Genomic DNA, 26,769 nt, shown 5'->3' with positions numbered 1-26,769 from the left:
GTAAACTGCAGCATGGTATTTCAGTATGCTAGGACTATAAAATTACTCCGGACTAGTACAAGCAGCCCCACATCCCACCAACCCCCATCCCCCCAACACACATGTACGTCGCTATTAAAATGTAATAATCTTGGACGTGACGTTAAACCTCATTTCACCTCACCTGGGATGGCAAATTTGGAATAAAATCATGATATCATTCAAAATTGGATTTTTTTAAATGTTTTTATTTTTGTAAATTATGAGGAATTGGGAAGTTTTAAATTCAAATTAGAATTTGTGCTGTCATTTGCTGCAGACTTGGGGCCGAATGTCGGTCTGAGCAGGTCTAGATTAATCCCTGAATACTTGTTTTTATTTTCGCCAAATTCGGCCAGTATTGGTGAACCATGTGTTTATTCAGGGGCAGCATAGGTCCCAGTACCTCATACTTGCCATGGAAGCGAAAATGAGGATCTGGTGGACACAGTGTGTGACCAGGCTGAATGTGTGCATCGGATGGCATGGACTGTTCGTCATGCCAAAACCACGTTTACCTGGCCCAGACCCAGTCATTTCCAGCCTGCCATGATGAAGATGGAAGCTTGCAGATTGCTGGCTAAGACAATGAGTGAATGATGTTTTGTGCTGCAGGAGAGCTTTTGATGGTGGTTGTAGTATTTCCTGTTGTGTTGGCAGCTGTACGAGTGAGGACAAGAAGTTGAAGTGTAACAACCTGTGGTACAACAGCACCAACTGCTACAGATACACCTCCTGCAGCCAGTGTCTGGCCGTCTACCCCCAGTTCAAGGACCAGTCTCCGGTAGGCAGTCGGAAACATTCACGCTAGTCCGTTAGCCCAAGACTACTACAGTATTTACTTGAGTATAGCCACACCCAAGTATAATGCTCACCCTGTCTAGGGGTTTCAGTATTTTTGAACAAATATTTTGTTTAGAATTATACGCAGAAAAAAACAATCTCATTAAAATCAGATCTTAGTTCTTGCTACTGCTAAACAAAGATCTGAGGACATCCCATTACGGGTCACGTCAGACCGACCTTGCACGAACTTTTACCAACCAATTGAATGACCAATCAGAAGGCAGCTTTCTCGTGCTTTACGGCACAAATTTCAAATTGGCGACTACGTTTCGAGACATATTTTGACAAATTCTCGATTACAAATTTGAAACCTGAACAAAAAAACCATTATGGAATGGCTGATAGATGGTCTAGATTATAAGAACCCATAAGGCGACAATTTTTTTATTTCTTGGTTTACGGATGCACCTCTCTTTCAAAGTCCAAATGTTAAAAAAAAAATAAAATGAAAATTACCCTTTTTTTTATTACCGCCGATCTTTTCGACAAAAAGTTCAAACAAACAAAAAGATTTCATTTCCTCGTCGAGAGTTAAGCAAAGGGAAGTCACTCTGATATTTCTTGCTGGGATCCTTCTCTAATACCATCAAAGCTTGTCAACGCAAAGCGCAGTGGTGACCAGTTTAACTATTTCAACACTGTTGGCCGTTCAAAGCCACAAGTCACACCCCACGGTAGACCAAGTCCAAGTCACGTCAAAATAGTTTATAATAATATTAAGCTACTTGTCATATCATTCATTTATTAAATCTATCACATTTCGAAATGTTTGAAATACGTATTCCATTTGATTTTATCATTTCTTTATCTATAGATCAAAAATGTATTCACTAGACACTATTTCCCCGCAATGTTATTGAAAATAAAATTCTCGGACACACTTCGACAACGGGTGCTCATCGAACATGTCAAACAGCAAAATAAAGACGTTCCACATGCTGAAATGTCTTTATTTACAAAGTAATAAAATCATCAAAAATATATCTATAAAAGTTGCCAAACTGACGTCTTAGTTATTATTTCCAATTTTTCGTGCGATCGCATGTAATCGTCAGTCAAATGACATCTCGCCTTTTGTCGCCTCAATTTCTCGGCTCGGACACGATGTCTTAATGCCAAAATATATGCATAAGAAATCTTTATCACAGCTCGTAACCTAGCTCTATGCATCCATAAAGTTCCATATTTTTAATATAGATCGCGATTTCATGCTTAAACGTTCAGAATAACATGATTTAACCCAAACCTTTCGCCAAAGTCTGAAAATTACCGTTGCTGTAATTTGATTGGCTGCCTTAGGTCACATGCTTAAATTTGACCAATCACGAACCTTGTAGCAGATTTTGTCGGTGAAACAATATAAGTTTTTTTTAATGTATACTGACATTACAGCCGTCGACGTATGTGTTATTCATACGAAGCTTTGAAAACGGAGGTATTTCCTCATGTTAGTGAGCGGACAGCCACTATCATCGAGAAATGGGTGATGACAGATATTATTTGTAATTCTTTTTAAAATAACGTTCCAACAACGGAAACAAATGAAAATAAAAAAGAAATGGGTAAGTGGGTTTTATGAATTTTTATATTTGCCGAAAAAATCGTTAAATTTGCGCTTCATTGGTCCTTAATCTGGACGTTATGAATGTTTTAGCTTACATTATTTTTATTTAAAACGAACTTTATTTAGTTGTTAATGAATTATTTAAATAATGTAATACACATAACTTTCATATTTATAAACAATAGGATTAATTAGACCTTTCAAATAGTTTATGGCCAAACATGTAGTAGCAAAGATGTTAATTTCAGCAGATAATTTCCTTGTTAAGTGTTGGTTTCATCTATCACACAAGAGTCTCTGGGAACTTGGTGTCACAGCAGTAATCTTCTGGTTGGCTGGTGTTGAAAGAGTTAAACGTTGCCCATGCTGCCAAAATAGCAGCGTCTTTCATGCATTTCCATCCATGGCATGAATATTGTTATGTTGCCATTTGTGCACAAGCTGAGTGCCAGGGATATAATAAAATGTTCTTGAAAAATTGAGTTATTTTACTTTTGTTACGCCAGGATATTTTTTTTCATACCTACCTAACTTTTTAGGACAAAATTCAAGTAAAATAAATGTGAGAGGCTTTTTTTTTCCTTTTCTTTAAAATTGGCCTGCCTCACTTTTGAAATGAGTTTGAAGTCCATAAACCAAGAAATAAAAAACGTGTCGCCTAACTATCGTTCGGAATACCCCATGTTAAAGTTTTCGAGATTGCATGATTAGAAATCACATTCCGACTGTCACTTTCATAATCTGGTAAGCGACGCACTGATTGGTCGGATGAAAGGTCGTTCTGACGTGACCTGTAATGGGTTGTCTTCAGATCTTTGTTTAGCGGTAGCGAGAACTAAGGTCTGATTTTAATGAGATTGAGAGAAAAATTACGTCTTCTCCCTTCACTAAGGCTTCAGCGAATTCAGGTGAACGAACGGATGATATCAAACCTGGTCAGTACAAATTTGAAATTTGAGATAAAACATCACTAGACATGTTGATTTACTGTTTAATTTGTATTTCTGTTCTGCTCGGCATTGTTTTACATGCAGAGATTAAGATTGCCGTGTGTATTTTCTTGTAACTAAGCCAGAAACTGCACTCAGCTTTACACACGTTTTCTTGGAATCTCCCAGTGGTTCAGTTAAAAAGAAAGTGATATTGTGGGTTATCCGTGTTAGAACTGCAGCATGGTATCTTAGTTGGATAGCACTAAAAAAGAGCTTTACTCCTGACTAGTACAAGCAGCCACAAACTCTCACACACATGCATGCTTGTTGCTTTATATAAGTTTTCACACAACATTAAACCCCATTTTACCTCACCTCAAGTTGTGAATGGTGTTGCATCTATCTTAATATATTACAGACGACTTACCAGTTGTATTTTTAGCTGAGGGCATTTTTTCCCTTCTGTTTTTCTGTTCTCACTGGACACTCTAGCTAAGCATGGTGACAAACACACAAAATACTATGGACGGCTAAGGCATTATTACACATGACATGTTCCCTCTGACAGAAGTGCCAGTGGTGTCGTAACTGTCCCGAGGGCAAGTGTATCAGGAAGGATGCCGATTGTAAAGAGGAGACGAAGTGTAACGGTCAGCAGGACTCGATCCACACAGCGAAGCAGTGCTTCCAATACCTGTGTCCCTACTCTGACTGTGAACGATGTACTGAGCAGGAGAGTTGTGGCTGGACGAGGAATGTCAAGAGATCGGGTGAGTAGTTAGTGAAAAAAATAAAAGCAACAAAACCCTTTCCATAATCATAAGAAATCTCTGCTGAACTCGAGTTCATTGTACGATTCCGACTATGTCCTAAGCATGTGTTTATGAATCATGATTCAATAGTGTCATTGCCCAAGAATGGAGCTATGTTTCTTCTTCTGTCAAACTTTCAGATCTGTTTAAAATGTAAAGTTGCCTGGGCTCGAAGCCACTATTCCAAAGCCAGAGTCCCGAATAATATACCGCTGTGCAGATCTGGGTTAGAATAAGTCTCAGCAACCCATGGGACTAACGGTATCTCGTGGTCAGACTCACTGTATTGGTTGATGCATGTCATCACATCTCTGTTGCCTAGATCAATGCTATTATGTCAATTACTGGATTGTCTGGATGAGACTTAATTAATTACAGACTTGTGTCTGATAGGTGAATTATTGCTGAGCGCAGCGTTAAACAAAGTAAACTTTAACCTGACAGCTTATGTGTAAAATCCACTGAAAAGGAAGTAGGAACACAAGTTTGGTCTGGTATAGTCAGATGATACATAATAGCACAGTGTCATAGGCAGGACGGGTACACCTATTGTAATCTGTCAGCTAAAACATTAGTGAGTCAACAGAACCTTATCACATCAGGGAGGAACTTGACAGAAGGCAGGATGTTGTTAGCCTATTAAAGATGTTGTGCATAAGACAGAAGGCAGGATGTTGTTAGCCTAAGATGTTGGGTATAGGACAGAAGGCAGGATGTTGTTAGCCTAAGATGTTGTGTATAGGACAGAAGGCAGGATGTTGTTAGCTTAAGATGTTGTGTATAAGACAGAAGGCAGGATGTTGTTAGCCTAAGATGTTGTGTATAGGACAGAAGGCAGGATGTTGTTAGCTTAAGATGTTGTGTATAAGACAGAAGGCAGGATATTGTCATCCTATATATTGTTGATGCTACAGGCGAGAGCAATCGTTTCATCAGTGAAAATCCGATTTATGACTGGAACTGCGTGGCAACGTCTCTCCTCTCCAAGAAGGGGAACTACAGCAACTCCATGCCCCCCAACAACTGCACGCGGCGCTGCTACACCTTCAAGACTTGTGACCAGTGTCTGGCCTCAAGCGGAGGGGAGGGGGGTTCTCAGGAGTGCATCTGGAGCGAGACTCTACAGGAGGTGGGTCTATCTTATCCTTGTATGACTACCTCCCGCCTGTTTGCAGCTCACCTGATAAGAACCAGTAGTCTGTATGTGTCATCTGGCTGCTCATGCAGTCAACTTTGGGATTATCATTGGTTTGAATCTTCTGATTCTGGGGGAAAAGATGAGAATTTATAGGTCTCAAGTATGGCATGCTTGTTGTATTGGGTTGGGGAGGGGGGTGCAGAACAGGGATTGGGAGGTCTCAATGGATGCTGGGAATGAGTAGAACTTGGTTTGATGTCTATCTTGTACGGTCAACTAGAAACTGCTCAAAGTGTCATGATAAAGTTGAAATTCTTCGAAGATGGAATAGTCATCACTCCTATACAGTATTTGCACTTCATGACTGTTTGTTACATTTCAGTGTATGCCTCCAGCCTACCGCCCTCTTCGATGCTCATTTGGAGAATGTGGGTTTGTCATCCAACAGAGGAAAAATAAGACCCTCCAACCAACAGCTCGCTGCCCTCTGCCCTGTGGCAACCACACCAAGTGTGCTGAGTGCATCACTGCACCTGGGTGTGGCTGGTGTGCTTTTGGGGGACAGAATGGCCTGGGTGTGTGTATGAAGGGGGGACGAGCTGGACCTTCTGGAGGCGCCTGTCTGGATGACCATCGGACGGAGATGCACCTCAGTTAGTACTCTTTCCATGAAGTAATTAGAGGAGCTCCCCACGTACTAGGACACTTCCAGTGTTTCTAGATTTACTGGTCAGTGCTTGCAATATAGCATTGAAAGCCAAGGGGTAATTGGCATAAACATAAAGCTTGGCGGCAAAGCTTAGAGATCCTTGCTTGGAAATGCTAGAGCAGAAAACCTCAAGGACCTCACAACCTTTATATCTAGCACTGTTTAACCATAGTGCTTTGATGCAGCTGATGCACAGAGATGCAACCATTACGATTTTGGTGGAATCATTGCAATATTTTGAACAGAATTTTACCAATATGATTAAGAGAAAGAAACTTTTGTCCAAAACAGAAATGTCTTTTCTGGCCATTGACTATTGATTTCAACCACATAAATTAACATCTAATACTTGCGCTCCATTTTGTGTTCCAACGGTGTACAATTTATTTCTGATTTAGGTGGGAAAATGCTGATAATATACACTGAGATATACTCTTCTATACCAGTTCTGATAGTTCTTTTTTTTCTATTTCTTTCTTTTATTCTATTAATTGAAAAATAAATCCAAAATGTGCTCATGATTTAACTGCAGTGAAGTCCTCTATATACACTTGTCAAGAGATGTGAAGCTGAATTGGTTAAGACCTTGAACTGCTTCACACAGTAGTGTCTACTGTTTGACATGGTCAACAAGCAAGGTTACTTTTGATTTATATTTTGTTTTTGTTATTACTTAGTCAATGTTGACATCTTGCTGTTAAAAAGGGTCTGTGATCTATTTAAGGAAAGACGGATAAATTTACAGAAACACAGTCCGACGGAGTTGCTGGCGCCCACATCTGGTCCTTTGACAGCTGCCCGCCTGAGAACGAGTGCCTCAATGGTCACCACACTTGTAATGAAAAGACACAGAGCTGCATCGACACCCCATCCCACTTCAAGTGTGAATGTAAGAGTGGATATGTGGCCACACAGCAGTAAGTGCCTCTTCTGGTTTTCTACAAATACAAGGTTCACACAGGTTGGAAAAGGCCTTGGTTTGGTAGACCGGCCTGGAAAAGCCATTGATTAGGTATACCGGCCTGGAAAAGGCATTGATTAGGTATACCGGCCTGGAAAAGGCATTGATTAGGTAGACCGGCCTGGAAAAGGCATTGATTAGGTAGCCTGGCCTGGAAAAGGCATTGATTAGGTAGACCGGCCTGGAAAAGGCATTGATTAGGTAGATTGGCCTGGAAAAGGCATTGATTAGGTAGACCGGCCTGGAAAAGGCATTGATTAGGTAGACCGGCCTGGAAAAGGCATTGATTAGGTAGACTGGCCTGGAAAAGGCATTGATTAAGTAGACCGGCCTGGAAAAGGCATTGATTAGGTAGACCGGCCTGGAAAAGGCATTGATTAGGTAGACCGGCCTGGAAAAGGCATTGATTAGGTAGACCAGCCTGGAAAAGGCATTGATTAGGTAGACCGGCCTGGAAAAGGCATGATTAGGTAGACCGGCCTGGAAAAGGCATTGATTAGGTAGACTGGCCTGGAAAAGGCATTGTTTAGGTAGACTCGCCTGGAAAAGGCATTGATCAGGTAGACCGGCCTGGAAAAGGCATTGATTGGGTGTACACATGGAGGCATACTTTCACCCTTGAACGGTCTGATCATTTCATTGAAAACGCCTTAACTTTTGTCTGCTCAGCTTATTACTTCATTGAAATTATGCCAAAGAGATTTGAAAAAATAAATCCCTCAATTCCTTCAAGTGGATATTTAAATGTTAGGGAAGAATTTATGAGGTATGTGAAAATGGTAAACGTCATTCAGTGTGTGAAACAATAGAACAGTAGGTGTGAATTTGCCAATCAGTGTAAGGGATTTTATTTTATTCTCCGAGAGATATGCTGAAAACGATTTCCTTAATTTCTGTATTCCTATGGGAGGTACAACTGTCGTTGGCATAAGGACTGCATAATACCCAGTACCTTCTGTAAGTGGTTGCTAAGGGTACAACAGGTGGAAACCATGACTACAGAGAGTACTTGAATAGAAAAGCTGACAGGTGAGCTGTGCAGCCCAGTGTGTCACCAGTCACTGTATCCCTGTATTTGAGTTTGTGTCTGTTCCAGGGGTTAACTGTGTGGCCCAGTGTGTCACCAGTCACTGTATCCCTGTATTTGAGTTTGTGTCTGTTCCAGGGGTGAGCTGTGTGGCCCAGTGTGTCACCAGTCACTGTATCCCTGTATTTGAGTTTGTGTGTGTTCCAGGGGTTAACTGTGTGGCCCAGTGTGTCACCAGTCACTGTATCCCTGTATTTGAGTTTGTGTCTGTTCCAGGGGTGAGCTGTGTGGCCCAGTGTGTCACCAGTCACTGTATCCCTGTATTTGAGTTTGTGTCTGTTCCAGGGGTTAACTGTGCGGCCCAGTGTGTCACCAGTCACTGTATCCCTGTATTTGAGTTTGTGTCTGTTCCAGGGGTGAGCTGTGTGGCCCAGTGTGTCACCAGTCACTGTATCCCTGTATTTGAGTTTGTGTCTGTTCCAGGGGTTAACTGTGCGGCCCAGTGTGTCACCAGTCACTGTATCCCTGTATTTGAGTTTGTGTCTGTTCCAGGGGTGAGCTGTGTGGCCCAGTGTGTCACCAGTCACTGTATCCCTGTATTTGAGTTTGTGTCTGTTCCAGGGGTGAGCTGTGTGGCCCAGTGTGTCACCAGTCACTGTATCCCTGTATTTGAGTTTGTGTCTGTTCCAGGGGTGAGCTGTGTGGCCCAGTGTGTCACCAGCGATGTAACCAAGGCAAGTGCGTCCATCCTGACCAGTGTGAGTGCAACTTCGGTTGGGTTGGCGTCAGCTGCAACACCGAGTGCCAGTGCAACATGCACAGCAACTGTGAGGCTGAATCGAAAGCTGATAACTGCACCCAGTGCCTCAACAATACTCAGGTACAACACAACAGCAATACTTTTGAAAATACATGAACTCAGATTACAGAACAAGACCTGAACCTATACTCAACAATAAAAGTGATGCATGCATATTCTAGCATAATTGATTTTCGTTGAAGATTTTCTGAAAAAGTTCAATATTTTGAATTTTATGATTTACATTCAAGTTCTGGCTTGGAATTTAAGGTCAAAAGGTCAAGGTGACCCGAAATGGTCAGTCATTAGGTAGTTCTGCTTCTTTGTGTACTGAACCAACCCTCAGTTGGGATGACATGTTTGTAAGATCTTGCACCAAGTTTCCCAACTAGAAGTAATCTAGCAAGTGATTAACATGTCTTTAAACATGAAGTGTATGTTTTGTAATATGTTAGACTGGACATAAAAGGTGACTAACGGGATCAGGCGGTCAGACTCACTGACTTGGTTGATGCGTGTCGTATCCTAATTGCAAAGATCAATGCTCATGATGTCAATCACGGGATTGTCTGGTCCAAACTTGATTATTTACAGACCGCGGTCATATACCTAGAGTATTGCTGAGAGAGGTGCTAAACATGTCAAACAACAAAGTCAATAGTATTGTAGGCAGGGGCATGGGACTGGCTCTTTAAAGATGGACCTTCCCAAAGTGGAAGTGATACAGAATATTAAGGTAGTTCTGGACTTTGTTTTAAAGTCGCCAGGTCCTGCTATTTAACCACAACCATGTATTGGTGCCAATGGCATGTTTGGCATGCCAGGATGTGTAAGTATTGTTGAAGAAATTGATGTGAATTATTTGCAATGTGATGAGTCCCCTACAACATAGGAGTCCATCTCTCATGCCGCCTAATAGTGAGTTTGTTTATCAGGGAAAGGACTGCGGCGAGTGCAAGGAAAACTTTGTGGGCAATCCAAAGAAGGGAGGGAGGTGCATCCCCTGCCATCAGTTCTGCAACAACCACACGGACAAGTGCAGGCTGGATGTGAGTATAGCACTGGCACTTTTGGTAGGTACTGTATATTTATCACTTAATGCTAGGGTGTCACAGTATGCCTGTGTCGTGTTACACTATGTGTCATGATACTGAAGTCATGAGTAAGTGAGTGAGTTGGGGTTAACGCCGCTTTTAACAGTATTCCAGTTATATCGCGGCGTGTCAGCTTAATGTGGGAGGAAAGCCCGAAGTGATGCAGGTCTCAGACGTTAACCACTTTGGTGAAACCCACGAGCACGGGTATGGTGCTGACAAACCTATAAACATAATCGGGGCTAACCGGGATTCGAACCCACAATCATAGGTTTCTGGCGTGCTCAAGGGACGCAACTCTGCACAGCGAATCACGGCGCCTTAGACGACTAGGCCACCCGTGCCCCCACTGAAGTCATGAACCCGTGGGGTAAGGGTGAAACGATACATCGGTGCAATGGGAGTTTTCATGCGACGATACGATACACAATATGTTTCTGTTTGTATCGATACAAGGTGATACACTTGCTAAAATAAATTCCTTACTACTCGTTCAATGACCTCAGATTTTTGTCAGTCAAATATTGCAAAATGTGTTGTAATTAGCGTTCAAGTTCACAACTAAAAATAGCCACAATGAACATGTGTCTACAGCTAGATTTTCCTTTTGAAATATTTATAGTGAGCAGTTTCCACACAATTTGATGATACATATCGTATCTTGACCTTGCAGTGTCGTTTCACCCCTACTGGGGGCATTCTGGGTTAGAACTAGTTCCTTGCCACCCTGATCATCAGAGGCCACTAATGGATCGGGTGGTCACGTTCTGTGCTTTGGTTGATAGTCAAAGTACCCCGATGGCATGCATCATTAATCAAAACATCAATCACTGGATTGTCTGGTCCAGATTATTTACAGGCCACCGTCATATATGTAGAATATTGTAAAGTGTGGCATTAAACAACAAGCACACACAGTTTTGAGTCAAGACACAATATGATATGTGTGGCGATACTTAATTTGCGTGTGTTCCATGCAGAAGATTCTCTTTTGAATCATTTACTGTTAGATGGTCAGGAAGAAATATTTTGCATCATTGATAACCCCTCCCGTGAAGATCTGGGGTAGAATAGGTCTTCAGCAACCCATGCTTGCCATAAGAAGTGACCCATGCTTGTCGTAAGAGGTGACTAATGGGATCGGGTGGTCAGGCTTGCTAATTCATGTCATCATATCCCAATTGCGAGATCAATGTTCAGGATATCAATCACTGGATTATCTGGTCCAGACTTGTTTATTTGTAGACCACCATTGTATAGCTGGAGTATTGCTTAGTTAAACAAGAAACAAACAAACAAATGATTGATAACCCTATCTGTATTCTTACTGACCCATTGCCAGGGTGAACAAAGCGGCAACATCAGACGAGGGCCGAAAGATGTTGAAGCTGTATGTGTGGACTGCAAGCACAACACCCAGGGCATACAGTGCCAGATGTGTATGCAGGGACACTTCAGACTGCAGGAAGATCCCAAAACTAAAGAATGCACTGCGTAAGTTGGAATATTGTCACCATAGCACTGCCGACTTGGGTCTCTTTCTAAATCCCTCACTTATCTATTTACCTGCGTTACCGTCATATACATTTATCGTAACAGAAAATGTAATGTAACAATGATTAGGTGTCTTGCAAGAATTTTTAATCTTCAGAGCCGGGTTGTAGCCTAGTGGTTAAAGTGCTGGCACGTCACACCCAAGGCCTGGGTTTGATTTCCCACATGGATACAATGTTTGAAGCCCATTTCTGGTGTCTCCCTAACTTGATATTGCTGGAATATTGCTAATGAAAATGGGTACAAAGTTTGAAGCCTATTTCTGGTGTCCCCCAAATGTGATATTGCTAGAATATTGCTAATAGCATGTGAACCATACTCACTCACTCACTAATCTTCTGTGTACAGTGTACTGATGTCCGTCATCAGTTGCAGCATTGCTGCTAGAAACAAGCAGAATCTACTTCACATGCTCATTTTGTTGTATATTAAATAGGAAGAATTGGGAACGATGTGAGGAGATTATGTGGCTTCCCAAAAGGCATACCAATTTGCCATGCATTGATGATATTGTCTGGTGTCAGTGTCAGTATGTTACTGATGTTTTCAGGTGTCAGTGTAACGGCCACAGTAACATGTGTAACCGACAGACTGGGGAGAGTTGTCTGTGTCAGAACAACACAGAGAGCGAGTGTGACAAGGACAGCACAGAGCCATGTTGGCAGAGACAGGTAGGGCTGCAACTGCTATCAATGTATCACCTTTCTGTTGTCCTGATTTTCAATCACAAACAGGTAAACAAAGTAGCTTGGTATTTCAGACACTCAGTTGGCCCCAAATATTGTTGAAATAAGATGTACATCAACATAACCTTGCATTTTCATAACATAGTCAGGTTCGGGACTGGTAATTTATCATGAACACACAATGCCATTTAGAAAGTGGTCAAGTGTAACAAATGGTATATTTGGGATAACACTTTCTCTGTAAAGTACAGATTCTCTATTTCTCCTGTCCAATATTCACTTGTCAGAGGGGTACATAAAGTATGTGATCTAGACTACCAGTTGTCGGACTTCCATTTTTGTGGAAGCCTCGGTGGCAGAGTGGGTTAGATCGCTGACTTTTTGTGCTGGCGATTAGGTGCCTCACTCTGGCAGTGTGGGTTCGAATCCCAGACGGGACTCAACCCAAAAAGTACGAGAATCTGTACTTTACTGAGAAAGTGTTATCCCAAATATAATATTTGTTTCATGATAATTTATTATAGGGGTGAAGTGGGGTGGTAATGCGTCTGTCTGTCTGTCTGTGTGTAAGAGAGAGAGAGAGAGAGAGGGGTAGGGGGTGCAGTCCAAATTTCACAAATTGTTTTGTCTTTTCCTGACAAAATCCAAAAAGGTACTCACTGTGTCTTTATACAAACATTTGAGAGTGTATTGACACATCGGTTCAAGATGGTGGAAGGTATCCAGCAAGAACACGCTCTCTTCTTTCTTCTGTTGCACTAGGAAAGTTGTACTTGTGTTCCAGTGTTCTGAGTGTCGGGAGTACTTCATGGGGACACCCACCAACAACCATCAGTGTTACCGCCAGATGACAGTCGACAAGGAGTATTGCTTTGACCCCGAGACTCAGAACAACTGCAACCGGGAACCCATGGCGCTCAGACAAGGGAGAACTGTCTTTTTCGCAGTCCAACCAAAATATCTGAACGTCAATATTCGTATTACAATAGATGTGACGATGGGAGGTAAGATTTGATGTTGACAGATGTCCTGTCCAAAATGTCTTCATATTGATCTTCCATTCTCAATTATCCAGTGCCGTAAGTCTCGATTCAGTTTCAGTTCTATTTTGATAAATATTATAGCCCCGATCGCCACCATAGCTTCGTTTGGAGTCTGGACAGGATGGAGAGGCCAACATTTTGTTCAGAAGAGCGCTATAGTTTAAACATGACTCCAAACTTTTGTTTAAAAATGAAAGACTGCGAGCTTGGGAAAAGCCCGATACAAGTAAACCGTCTCAGTGCAAGAAATACCAGAAAGAATAAAAAAATCATTGGGGTACGATATCGTGAAATAATACAGTAGTCACGTGGCATATACAATGCCAAAAAGCAGGGATAGTGGGCGTCATCAAGATCTCCTTATCTATATGGTGATGGCAAATGATATGATCATATCTGCTGGGGAGTAGATCAGATCTAATGGGTTCTAGTGATTGGTGTGATGAGATGGGGGTACACTAGGTCATTAAAGGGGTCAAATTTGAAATTTTGCAGCCAACGTCTCTTATATCGGGTAAAACCACCTCTGTTGGTCAGACATGCACTATACTATTTAAAATACCCTTGATCGCTGTTGATCAAAGGATGGTAACCTAAAGAGCAATAGGATGAAGTCACTGAAGGTTTATAAAAAAAATTCATTTCAAGAACGAGATTTTCTGCAACATTTGTGAGGACAGAGATCGAGATAGTGACGTCACTTCCAGATGAAGCTATGGTGGTCAATGGGTCATATTTGTCATTATTCGATGGAGGTATGATCAACTGGATAATCAAGTATATGGAAGTTCTAGAGACAAAAAGATCTCCAGTCCAAAAGAGATTACAAACATGAGTATTTGATGGCCACAATGCCTGTAAAGCATTTTTTTAATCATGGTCTCTGAGTGCTCCTTTGTAGACGGCATGTCAGATTGTTCGGTACATATTTATTTTTTTTATTATTATTATTATTATTATTATTATTATTATTATTATTATTATTACAACTGCTAAAGACCCGTGAAGATTCCGGGGTAGAATAGGTCTTCAGCAACCCATGCTTGCTGTAAAAGGCGACTATGCTTGTTGTAAAAGGCGACTAACGGGATCGAGTGGTCAGGCTCGCTGACTTGGTTTGATGCATGTCATCGATCCCAATTGCGTGGATCGATGCTCATGATATTAATCACTAGACTGTCTGGTCCAGACTCGATTATTTACAGACCGCCGTCATATAGCTGGAATATTGCTCAGTGTGGCGTTAAACAACAAACCAAACCAAACCAAAATACAACTGCTAAACTGTAGATTATTTTTTCCAGGGGTGGATGTGTATTTCTCTAACAAGGAAAACACATTCCGTGTGATAGTTGGGAAGGGGACTGGCATCCACACAATAGACATGGACAAGAATGCACTGGAAAGTAAGCTATCAGCTGTATCTGAATCCCAAGGGTTCTTCAAGGACGAAAGAAAAGCCAATGACCTGAACACTTTCATCACAATATATCAACAGAATACCATCCTAAGAGTGCGTGATGTTAGATTCCGACTTATTATTACCCTGCCCCGCGACAATCATGAGCTGCGAACAGCTCGTTTCTACTTGATTCTGAAAAGCCAGGGCGACGGAAACCATAACGTGACGTATGGCAGTTTGTACTTCCGTCAAGATCAGCCTCACATCGATCTCTTCGTCTTCTTCTCTGTCTTCTTCTCCTGCTTCTTCCTCTTCCTCGCCATGTGTGTGATGCTGTGGAAAATGAAACAGGCCTTCGACGCACGGCGCACACGCCAACTGCGAGCACGGGAAATGGAGTGTATGGCATCACGGCCGTTTGCCAAAGTTCTTTTACTAGTGGAACCTGAGCACTCTATCACCATGCCAGCTATGATGCCTAAAAGGACTCGTGCAACGAAAATCACTCGAAATATTCACCAAATCGAGAGCCCTCTCCATATCCCCACGTACAGGGATGACCATTTGAACATTAATCCCATAGCAATAGAACCAACTGACGACGGCGTAGCGGCAGTCGGGACAGTTCTCATTCAGTTGCCAGGGGGGAACAGTGTGCCCTCAAAACTGTGTCTAGGGTCTGCATTAACAATGCGAATTAACCCACCAATTTCTGCAACTAAGAACATGCGCCGGAGGCCGAGTGCATCGTCTTGTTGATTGTTCTTGTTGTCGTGCATGTGGATGAATGGGGCCTATCTGGTCAAAGTGAATGGATTCAATTTGTGATTCTTGGGAATTTTGAAGATTACAGGTTTAACCTTTTTTTTTAAGAATGTCTGTGTTGCTGTTCTCTTTACCAGTACAATGGTTACATGTATGTCAAAGACCTCCATTCTGTGTCTGTGGGTACCAGTTACAACTGTTACATGTGTGTCAAAGACCTTCAACCTGTGTCGGTGGTACCGGTTACAATGGTTATGTGTGTGTCAAAGACCACCAATCCGTGTCGGTGGTTACCGGTTTATGGTTATGATCTGTCATAGACCTTCAATTTGTGTCTGTGGTACCAGTTAAAATGGTAAGGATGCGTCAAAGATCTTCATCTGTGTTGGTGGGTATGGTACCAGTAAAAATGGTTAAGATGTGTCATAGACCTCTATTCTATGTCTGATGGTTGGAGAGCCGTCAAGGAAGAAAGGGAGGAGTGCCAACTGCCATTTCACGACATATACTATGTATTTCGCCTGTGGACCTGTTGTGTGGACCAGGTATGTTTCCAGCATCCTAGCCCACTTTTAACCTCTTTTTTTGTGCAAGGGATATGCAGTTTTTTGGTGATGATTCCATGACATAAAGTCACTGTCACGGCCAACTGTTCCCTCCGAGATCCTTCAGTGTGATAATATTTTGCAGACATTAACAATAATTACTTCAGAGATAGAACTTAATTAAGCAGAATGCCTTTTGAAAGAAATACTCTTACATGTTGTGGCTGGTCTGCAGTGAAAGTTAACTTCTGTCCCTGTAATTAATTCGTCATGGCATGTTGAATTTACTTTTCTTTTCAACAATTTGTTTTGAAATGTTAGTCAAATTTTACATTGTCATATTGATACTTAGAGAATGTCATAATACATCATGCCATGTTTGGGTGTACAGAAAGTTTTGTAGATCCGACTGAGGTAATTAATGATGCATGTTTTCGACAGTTGATGATATTAAGGAAACAGGTATATAACCTTTCCAATTTCACCCATGTTACATTGTATTGTGGGATATTAAAATGTGTGCCACATGCCTATGACAGAAATTTGTTTCTGAACCTCAAAAAGTGTAAAATGATCCTAATTGGCTTTGCTCTAAAGATATGTGTAACGCATCGGTTTTAGACTTTACACTCTGCTTGAAAACTGAAATGTGCGACTAAGCAACGCTTGAGTGGTACATGGGCATTGACCATGTACTCAAGTGTCTTCCAAGTAAGTGAAACAGTTTCACCATTGAAAACTATATGTAGAATAAAAGAAAGCCTTGTGCAGGTTAAGGGATTAGAGCGGATGCTGATCTCACAGATCATACAGAGCTTAGTTTAAGTGCATTTTTCTGAACATATATGTAGATGGCATTTTTTTCAATACAATTGTAGATTTAGTGGGGAGAGGTCTACAGAGGTTAGATATTTCACTGTGTACAAAGTGATCAGCTGGGACATCTCACTCCTTTTTGACTCATAAGCGTAATTTCTGTGATAGGCGTGTCCAATGCCTCTGATGTGAGAGGACTTTGCTGAACATGTCATGTGTACGTTGCAATATTCACCAACAGATATGCACATTTATGAGTTCAGTTGTCTGTTTACTTAACAATCATGTCTTTGCTGGATTTGAGAAGGCATAAGATGATTTCTTGTAAAATATTGATTGTACTTGTTTATTGCAATGCGAGCAATGTCAATGCAGTTACCATGGTTATGGATGGGTATGAATGCTTGTAATGGATGCCTACCGTAATACCAATCTGGAGTTTTTACACCTTTTTCTGGGGCTGTCATTGAAAAGTTTTGGTGTCAGTGATAATTAGGCCACACTTATGGGTTTTATTGTTCACAGATTGTTTGCAAACAATCAGCATTGGTTGGTGGAAATGAAAATACAAATTCTATTTTGTGGCTAAATATTTTATTTGGTGAATAGGTTTTGAGGTTAGTCGTTAAGGGGGAACATATATGCTAATTTTTGGTATATTTTCTGATTGTCTATATTTGGCCATGAATCCATGAACATAAAAATCTTATAAGTGAAACAAATTACAAAACTGATTGATGCATTCCAAAATATTCCTTGTCACACAATTTGCAAATAGGCATAGGAGCATTATGTGCAAGGTCACAAATTACGCTTAACCTAAATATATTTTTTTTCATACAACAATGCAAATAATTGTGTTTGGAAGTCAATTTGTGTATGAACTTGACTGGTATGCCAAGAATAAGGTGCACTTGAATTTATATTAGCACTAGTATAACTCGCATTACTTTATTCTTTGGTTTGAATATGGTGCTGAAGTTTCTAATCAATGACAGCCCTACTTATTTGCTGACTGTTTCAATTAATCCTTGGACATACTGGCCATCTGTTCTTTCATCAGTAATGAGAGATGTTCTGACATGAACTGCCACTTATTTGATATTTGATTTGTATTTGGGAGGTGGGGTCTAGTGCCGTATTTAACAGTATTAGTTCTCTCATGTCTTGTCAGCTTAATGTTGGAGGAAAGACCGAAGTGATCTTACATCTTAGAGGTTTGCCTTGTTGACCAAGGAACATTGGTGTGGTGCTAACAGACCAAGGATAATAATCAGGGCAAATCTGGGAATTGAACTGAGTTTTGTGGATCCTGGCAAATCCAAGGGATGCAACTCTAAAACTTCCATCCAGTGGCGGTGTTAAGTAAGACAAATGCTTTGACAATATATGTTTGAATGCAAGAGTTGTGTTTGGGATTTAGTAGCCAGTTTGGACATGGATTGTTGGAACATAGTCAGTGCTAGACGGCCTTGGTAATAACAGCTGGCATGAGTGAATGTGGAAAACATTTGTTTGAATTTTAATCAGTTCTAATTTGTTATCAGTGTTGCGTTTCAAGACATACCACATTCCGCAGTGATTGGCAGTTGACCACATCCTAGAGGACCGAGTCAGTATATTGCTTGTGTTATTAGGGCAATAGGAGAAGAACACCCTTATAAGAGAACTCAGGAGTGATGGTGTTGCCATGTCATTAGGCAGTCCAGGCTCTGTTACAATGAAATTAGTGAAGTTATTAATGGCCTCTTTTTATCTAAATATAAAACATCACCAGAGAATAACCAGCCTCGATTATCCAACAAAACAGATTCCATTGGGTGTAAAAGACAAAATATCAGTGAAAATTATTTGAGTGGATCACTGAACTTTTAGAGACACGTCTTTTTTGAGTCGCTTGTTCAGACAATGTTTTGGTGTATTTGTTTTTGGAGGGGGAGGATGGTATTTTCTGATTCGAATTATTATTTTCAAAAGACCAAATTGGTTCTTAGTAATGTGGAGGGCCAATCGCTAATTGGGTTTAGTTACTTTGCTAAGAGCCTTGTCTTGTGGCCAATGCATTATGACTGAATGGGGAGTTTGTGTATGATTGAGATAGGTTTTTTTTCCCCTGTGGCTGTGGTCATGTCTTGAAAGCAGCTGTTGTCATTCATCCCAGCATATCCATGTCATACAATTCTGTCAATATTCCATTGTTAATCCACCTTTGAGTTTGCTGATTGTGTTAGCTTTACCATGTATACTTACAAAACATATACTCCAATCAAGGTCATGCTTTGTGGGAAATTTCCATTTAAAATGAAGCTTACAGTCACGAACCAAGAGCACATGTGGAGGAGGTTTTTTTTCAATGTGATGATCATTGGTAACCATTGGTAACACATGAAGATCTGTAATGTCCATCTTTTAAAAACATTATTTAAAGAAGAGTTTGGTTTGAATTCTCTCAGTTTCATCTAATATATAGATTGCATTGTATTCAAATTTTGATTGAATCTCATCAAGATTCCAGTGTGTGAATATACTACTAAAAGAAAAGTCAAGGACCACCCAATTCTTTCATGTTACTATAGTTACCATCTTGGCAAGACAGATTAACTATAGTAATATGAAAGAATCGGGATTGGTTTCTATATGTGGTGGCTGTGGTCATGTCTTGAAAGATCTTGTTCATCCCAGCATTTCATATCTGTTGTTAATATGACAAGTTAACTATAGTCATATGAAATATTCGGGGGTCCTTAACTTTTTATTTGAGTAGTATATAACATGTCATGAACATTTGAAGCTTTTCAAACAAACTCCATGTTCCCAATATTTGAGGTGAAATTGGAGTTGTTAACCAGGGACGGTCAGGTAGCCTAGTGTTAAAAGCGTTCGCTTGTCACGCCGGAGACCTGGGTTCGAATCCCCACATGGGTACAATGTGTGAAGCCCATTTCTGGTGTCCCTCACCATGATATTGCTGGAATATTGCTAAATGTGGCATGAAACCATACTCACCCACTCACTGTAAAGTTAACCTGAGTGTTTAATAGAGGGACATGTGTTGTCCTTGTTTCCACACTGCCTGTCATGTCATAGCTTTTGAGTTTGTCTGTTTTTATTTTTTGGTTGTTTGTTGTGAAGTTCAACATCAGGACATGATCCAGCATTGTTCTTCATTTCATCCCAATGAGTTCATTTCAAGTCAGTTGTTAAATGTTCTAGTCTCCTGTTTTGTTGATATGAATGACTTCCTGCGTGGACAAGTTAGAGGAAATGTTTATATGTTCAAGTTCCAGTGATGCTCCATGGCTCAATACTTGTGAAGCTTTCTCCTCCCCCGACATGTGTCCTCCCATGTCCTCTGTACATACACCTGGTGTACACACCATGCATAATTCATTGTAAATGCTTTTCTTCAGACCTCACTTAGTCCACAGGGAACAGAGACAACTCATCCGCAGATGATCAGATGCTTGTGGGAATTTTAGGGGATTTTTACAGATGCTGATGCTGAGGCATGTTTGTCATGGATGGCCTGATTGATTGTGGATCACCTTATCAATCGGGTTGATTCAGTGTGGAAACCCATGGGTGTTGTCAGCGTATCCAGAAAATTGGGGTTGGTACAATGTTGGAAGCCCTCCTTCAGACTGATTTAGGTATTTATACCAGTGGAGTTGTATGTGGCATTCCAACAAGATGACAGCTGGGGACACCAGAATTGGGCCACACCATGGAGGAGGAATCAGAGATGCTTTGTGGGGACAAGCGGCTGGCTGGCCTAGTGTGGATGTTTACTCCAGTCTTGGCTGATTTGCATCTGCTGCTTGGGAACTGCATGGGTGGCCACTGACAACTTTCAACATAACTGCAGTATCAAATATATGTCTCTGCCCACTGGGATATTGGCAGCATGCTATTGGCTGGCTGGCTGGCACAAAGATTGTGTTTGGTATTCTGTCTCTCTTGAGGAGTTGTCTCTGTTTCACTGACGAGTAGGAACTTCTCGTAGGCACGATTAGTAGGACTTCATTATGGATCCTAGATTAGAATGATGTCAGCCTACTTTTGTAAGATTTGTACATAATATGGAGCCCTTGCATGATATGTTATGAGTGCATGTGATATTTGCCCAGTTTTTGTCATTCTAGTCTAGAGAACATTCATGGTGTACATGAACCACAAGTCCTTTGTGGCAATTTTTTGAATATTTTGTATAAATTTGTCTTATACATATGATATTGGTAGCTGTGAATATTTTAGTTGTAAGATATGTATGTATCAATGAATTGATGATCAAATTTGTTCTGGGGATCAAAAGAACCGTGATGAAGAAAAAACAAAATTGTGTGTTTAAGCGCCTGTGTCAAAGTATGTACTAACATTTTTGTGATATCTGGTTGTCAAATGGCAAAATTTCTATCAAACTATTTCATGTGATATAGAAATTAGCAAAGACCTATAACTCAAATAAGTAGAAATTGTAGGTTTTTGTACAAATCTTATCTCCTGTATTCTGTAGGTGAAGTGTTGAACTGTAAAACTTGCCTACAGGAGACTTAGTCCTTCATCTTCAGGGCTGACCATTTGATATTGTTTGACCCGTACTACTCCAACAAGTTAAGGAACACCCACAACTGGAAGGCTGTATGCTACAATACCAACCAGCCATGACAGATTAACCATAGTCATAGGAACAAATAGGCTGGCCTTTAACTTTTTCAGGTAGTTTATTCAGGGTGGAGAAGAGCTGGGATTTTTGGCAAAGAGAAAAGATTTCTTCAAGCAGAACCTGGAAAAGGAAAACAGTATTTGGCCTTTTGGCAATTAAAAGATAACTTTCACTGGACATGCTGTATGCCCTGGAAACAAATGTGGTGTGGTTTCCTCCAAAATGTTGACTCCCCCCATTCTTGAAGCAGAGGCAGAAACTGTCATGTTGCTGACAAAATTCCTCCCACTCCAGAATATCAAGTGGTTGGCCCCTAAAATGTTACTACCATTCATCGAGACCATCCTCTGTTGTGATTTGAAAAATCCACTTTCTGGGCTGGCAATGATTAAAGAAGGGCCCTGCCAGTGTATTTAATGTAGTCCACCTCATGCTTTTATCTATTTCAGCTTCTAAACTCTTTCGTATTGACCTCAGATTATATATGATTCAAAGAAACCTTTTTGGTAATGCTTTAACCTATTTTATTGTGTATTCTCGAATAGGTCAGTGATTATTTCAGTGGGCATTTAAATATTCTGTCGGTAAACACGTCCTATTGAGCATATTATCCATGAAAGTTCAAGTTCAAAAGAACAGAATTTGTTATGTTCAGTTTTTATTCAGTCCATCTACATATATTTCTTTGTTATGATTTTTGTCATTTTGAAAAGGTCTGCAAATATGCACCTGACAATGAAATGTTAAGAATGATATACAGTTTTGAAAATGGCATTGTAAGCATGAAATGCTTATTGCAACTTTTTATTTTATAGGTCAAATTTTTACTTGTGATGTATACATCCATGGTGTACAGTACTGATATTTGGTGACTCATTTACATTCAAACAATTCCGCAAATTGTGCTAACATTTAGAAGACAAAAAACATTTACTGAAAATTATATGACTATTTTCAGATTAATTACTTGATTAACAATTAACAGCCAGTTAAATCCTGCTTTAAGTAATGGGGGAAATGGCTCAGATTTAAAAATGAATCAGAAACTACCTGACTGCATACATGGTCTGTGACCAGAGGGTAAGTCTTCCAAGTAAGAAACGTGTATGAGGATGTAACCTGGTACTACTTTCTAATCGAATGTGGACTTTCAGTACTTTTGCATCGAGCTGTAGATCTATGTCATGATCTAGTTAAAGTTGTAGGTCTGCTACAGATGTTGTCAAAGTTAAGGAGAAACATCTGAATATTGTGTAGGAGTTGTCTGAAACCAAACATGATTTTGTCAGTCAGTGGAAAGTTGAAGGAGCTCTTGGGAGGTTATTTGTCATTTGGAGACTTGGAGTTTTGTTTCATCACATGTTCATCAGAAGAATAGTATGGAAGGTTAACTGCCTTATACCTGGTGATATATCAGTGTTCATTCTTATACAGTTGTCATGTAAGGCATGGCTTTCATCTGTAGCTACATGCAATTGTTCCCAGGATATTTGATGGGCCTGGGAGGAGTGAGCGAGTGAGTTTGATTTTACGCCACTTTCAGCACTTATTCAGCAATATCATGGCGGGGGACACTTTCACCACAAGACTACCCGACTACCCTGGGATTGTGGGGAAGAAGGAAAGGACAACTTTAATTAGTGAACAACTAAATTTCTCAGAGAAGATTTATGTATTTGACACAATATGTACTTTAATATGTCCATGAGAGATATTTCCAGTTGAGTAGGTGGTGCTGTTGGAGGAATTACCCGCCAAACATTATCTCACTTGCTCTACACCAAATAATCTTTCTAAGAGCTCCTTCAACAGATATAAGTTTGAATTTAATGTGCTCAACTGAGAAGTTCATATTTTTGCTGGCTGTGTAGGTACATACTGCTATGCTTGTACTATTCAACATCTATTGGCTGCTTACATACAGCTTTGAACCCATTGTACAGTAACGTTCTTGTAGAACTGGATGCTGATTTTGAATTTGCCTTCACAAACTCCATGCTGTTGAACATGGAAGAATGTTACTGTAGGAGGAATTTGTCGCTGTGGAGAGCAGAAGTAGTGCTAGCTATGCTCCTGCAGGGGATGTTTCCCCTGATAAATAAGTTTAAATAATCTGAGTGCCAATATGGTTTAACATGTACTTAAGATGTACAGCATTACAGTATTATATTACTATGTTTAAGATCAAAAGCATTTAGTGTTCTATTATTTGTTAAATCTACTTATTTTATACAGCTATATCAAACAGTTTTTGTGATATGTTGCGAAAGAAGATGCCCCGTGTTTGTTTCCAAAGCATTCATAGTGCTAGAATTGGATGGTTGGGAACGGGTAGCCTTGTCAACTGAGGCACCAGATTTTGCTGTGTCCCTTTGGCATGTCTTAAACCTATGGTCAAGGCTTAGCATCCCGGATTTGATCTGAATATGATTCTAGGTGCTCGATGACCCCACAGAAGTGGTAAACATCCAAGACCTTCATGTTGTGAGTTTGTCTCGCATCAAGCTGATATGCCCTGATATAACTGAAATAATGTTACAAGTGGTGCTAACTCCAACTCACTCCCCCACTTGGATGAAGGCTTACAATAGTTGTAGCACTCTGATTGTTTTGTCTGATGGACCATGGAATAAGGAAATATTCATTTTCTGATTCTATAGGAATTTTTATCGATATATGTGGATGTTGTCCAGAAATGTATTTTGTCTACAAGATTGAAGATTCTTGAAGACCAGGTCCATGTAGAAGAAATAAAGACATGTTCTGTTGGATTGCAACATGGAGATGAAAATACCTTGTGAATCTCAAAATTTCAAGACACGTAAGCTGTTGTATTTTTTAGTTCATGATATGATAATCGTTTCCTAGTGAAATGTTCATACAGTGATCCCTTGCTAATAGGCTACGTTTGGGGGTCCTAATAATTGCTGATCGCTATAGACGATGAGCAGTTTAACCGAGGTGGAGTCGTAGGAGTAGATGACCAACACAACAGTACATGCTCGGTCTGCCTAACACGATCTGTACTATATGTTGCATATCAGAGTTTGAAAAAAAGATTAGAATATAGTAGTTGTTTATGATTTATAGTGTAAAAAAGATTTATCCAGTGTTATGCGCAGTAAAAAACTACATCGTATCCCTTCAGGGAATTCAGGTGAATGAACAGGTATAACAAACCTGGTCAATGAAATATTTAAGATTAACACATCAGTAGACATGATGATTTACCATATAAATTGTATTTCCTGCTCTCCAAGGCATTGTTTTATATGCAGAGATTAAGATTACTCTGTGTATTTCCTCGTAAACCTAGCCGGAAATAGCAATCAGCTGTGCACACATTTTCTCCCGCTCTTCCGGTGATTCAGATACAAACTACCCAGTGATACAATTTCAAAGAATTTTGATACAGTTGTCGGAAGAAATTGTATCTGAAATAATTATTTTATCAGAAATAATATATTCCAATATGGTGTTACTTTAGTTGCAGCTTTTACTGCACATATTTAGAACGATTAGAACCAGGACCTCAGCACTTTGTTACAGCTGATTTCTATTGCCGGATATTTTTTAGGTATGGAACAATTTATTTATCAGTAGCATTTATTTATCAGTTATAGATACTATCAAACTATTGTAAAGCTTTTCTCTACCTTAAAGAGAATTTGTGCAATATGAATATGACGACGGGAATAGTATTACAGTACCTTGTTATTCTTTTGGAGATTGTGGCAAGTTTCGAATCTGTTATGGATAGCGATGAGAAAAGTGATGGAATCAGGTTGGCTAGTTCTTTAATTTGTGATACGGCCAGTAAGTTAGGTGTATACACAGTTGTGTGCTTGTGTGTCGCCCTCTAGTAGATTGAATGGCGATATTTGATACGAGTCCCATCATGCCTCATTGCTATCACCGTATACACTCATCGCCATCGCTCACTGAAGTCTCAGACTCAATAAATCATCATATATAAGACTACCAAGTTTGTTTTTCTTTCCTGTGAGTATGACGATATGTGGGAAAATGACCAATTTGTCTTAGGTGTCACGAATTGCAGTGCAGAGTTGCAACCCTACTACCTCATTTTCGCCCCTGCTTTCGTCTGTATGGACAAAGCGGTAAATGCCAAAATTTTGTGTCACTTGGAGCTGAGGTTGTACAGGTTGTGATTGTGACTGGGTTCTGCAAATGACAGATGACCCCGGATACGGACAGAATCACGGGAGGAGAGTTGCACATGTACAGGTTGTGATTGTGAGTAGGTTCTGCAAATGACAGATGACCCTGGATACGGACAGGATCACGGGAGGAGAGTTGCACATGTACAGGTTGTGATTGTGACTGGGTTCTGCAAATGACAGATGACCCTGGATACGGACAGGATCACGGGAGGAGAGTTGCACATGTACAGGTTGTGATTGTGACTGGGTTCTGCAAATGACAGATGGCCCTGGATACGGACAGGATCACGGGAGGAGAGTTGCACATGTACAGGTTGTGATTGTGACTGGGTTCTGCAAATGACAGATGGCCCTGGATACGGACAGGATCACGGGAGGAGAGTTGCACATGTACAGGTTGTGATTGTGACTGGGTTCTGCAAATGACAGATGGCCCTGGATACGGACAGGATCACGGGAGGAGAGTTGCACATGTACAGGTTGTGATTGTGACTGGGTTCTGCAAATGACAGATGACCCTGGATACGGACAGGATCATGGGAGGAGAGTTGCACATGTACAGGTTGTGATTGTGACTGGGTTTGGCAAATGACAGATGACCCTGGATACGGACAGGATCACGGGAGGAGAGTTGCACATGCACAGGTTGTGATTGTAACTGAGCTCTGCAACTGACCCCAGCCGGGGGTGAGTGGTTTAAACCTAACGCGGGACTCATAAAACCCCATGTACCCTGAGTGATACTCCTACAACGAATTTATCTTACCGACATGTTTTAATCTGCTATTGTGAAAGAATTAAAACAAATTCAAAATTGATAGAAAACAGCTGTTCGGTTGAGCTGAGGTTAACTTGTGCTATGTAACGTGACTGTCATTGACCCCGAAAAACGTGAGGCTTTTTGAATGGAAGCGGGGTATGAAGGATTTTGACATTTTGACATGGAGGTATGAGAAAAAAAAGGTTTATTCATTTATACATATACACAATAGATATATCGCCGCTTCTATTACAAAACTTCGTATATACAATTTTGCCACAAATGCGTTTTTGCAGTTATGTGATGAACCCTAAGTTTGACATGTTCTCAGAAAGTTTCGTGCTTTTAGTCCAGTATAAACAGTGTTACATAAAAAAAATGTCATAACGTCGTATTTGATTGGCTGGTATAATTGGTGGCAAAACCTCGTATGCGTTTTGAGGACCATCAT

At 40.5% G+C, this 26,769-nt stretch overlaps 1 protein-coding gene across 3 annotated transcripts in view; it reads left to right on the top strand.

Annotated features, from left to right (window-relative positions):
* The window catches only part of LOC124144771 (multiple epidermal growth factor-like domains protein 8), a 69,910-nt gene extending 44,560 nt beyond the window's left edge, over window positions 1-25,350 (top strand). The window contains exons 24-34 of one of the 3 annotated variants that reach the window (XM_046514317.2): window positions 679-802; window positions 3,929-4,130; window positions 5,087-5,301; window positions 5,693-5,963; window positions 6,765-6,936; window positions 8,698-8,887; window positions 9,742-9,855; window positions 11,243-11,394; window positions 12,005-12,125; window positions 12,925-13,144; window positions 14,488-25,350. In XM_046514317.2, the coding sequence (XP_046370273.2) occupies window positions 679-802; window positions 3,929-4,130; window positions 5,087-5,301; window positions 5,693-5,963; window positions 6,765-6,936; window positions 8,698-8,887; window positions 9,742-9,855; window positions 11,243-11,394; window positions 12,005-12,125; window positions 12,925-13,144; window positions 14,488-15,344 (2,638 nt within the window). In that variant the 3' untranslated portion in view covers window positions 15,345-25,350. Of the gene's footprint in view, window positions 1-678; window positions 803-3,928; window positions 4,131-5,086; window positions 5,302-5,692; window positions 5,964-6,743; window positions 6,937-8,145; window positions 8,220-8,697; window positions 8,888-9,741; window positions 9,856-11,242; window positions 11,395-12,004; window positions 12,126-12,924; window positions 13,145-14,487 lie in introns of those variants that run through there. The other 2 variants (XM_046514316.2, XM_048389587.1) reach the window with 2 other exon arrangements.
* Window positions 25,351-26,769: the final 1,419 nt, after the last annotated feature.

This window comes from Haliotis rufescens, unplaced genomic scaffold (assembly GCF_023055435.1).
Source record: "Haliotis rufescens isolate VD_foot unplaced genomic scaffold, xgHalRufe1.0.p SCAF_8, whole genome shotgun sequence".
Taxonomy (NCBI): Eukaryota; Metazoa; Mollusca; class Gastropoda; order Lepetellida; family Haliotidae; genus Haliotis; species Haliotis rufescens.
Note: the sequence above shows the minus strand (reverse complement) of the source record. Positions and strands in the feature narration are given on the sequence as shown.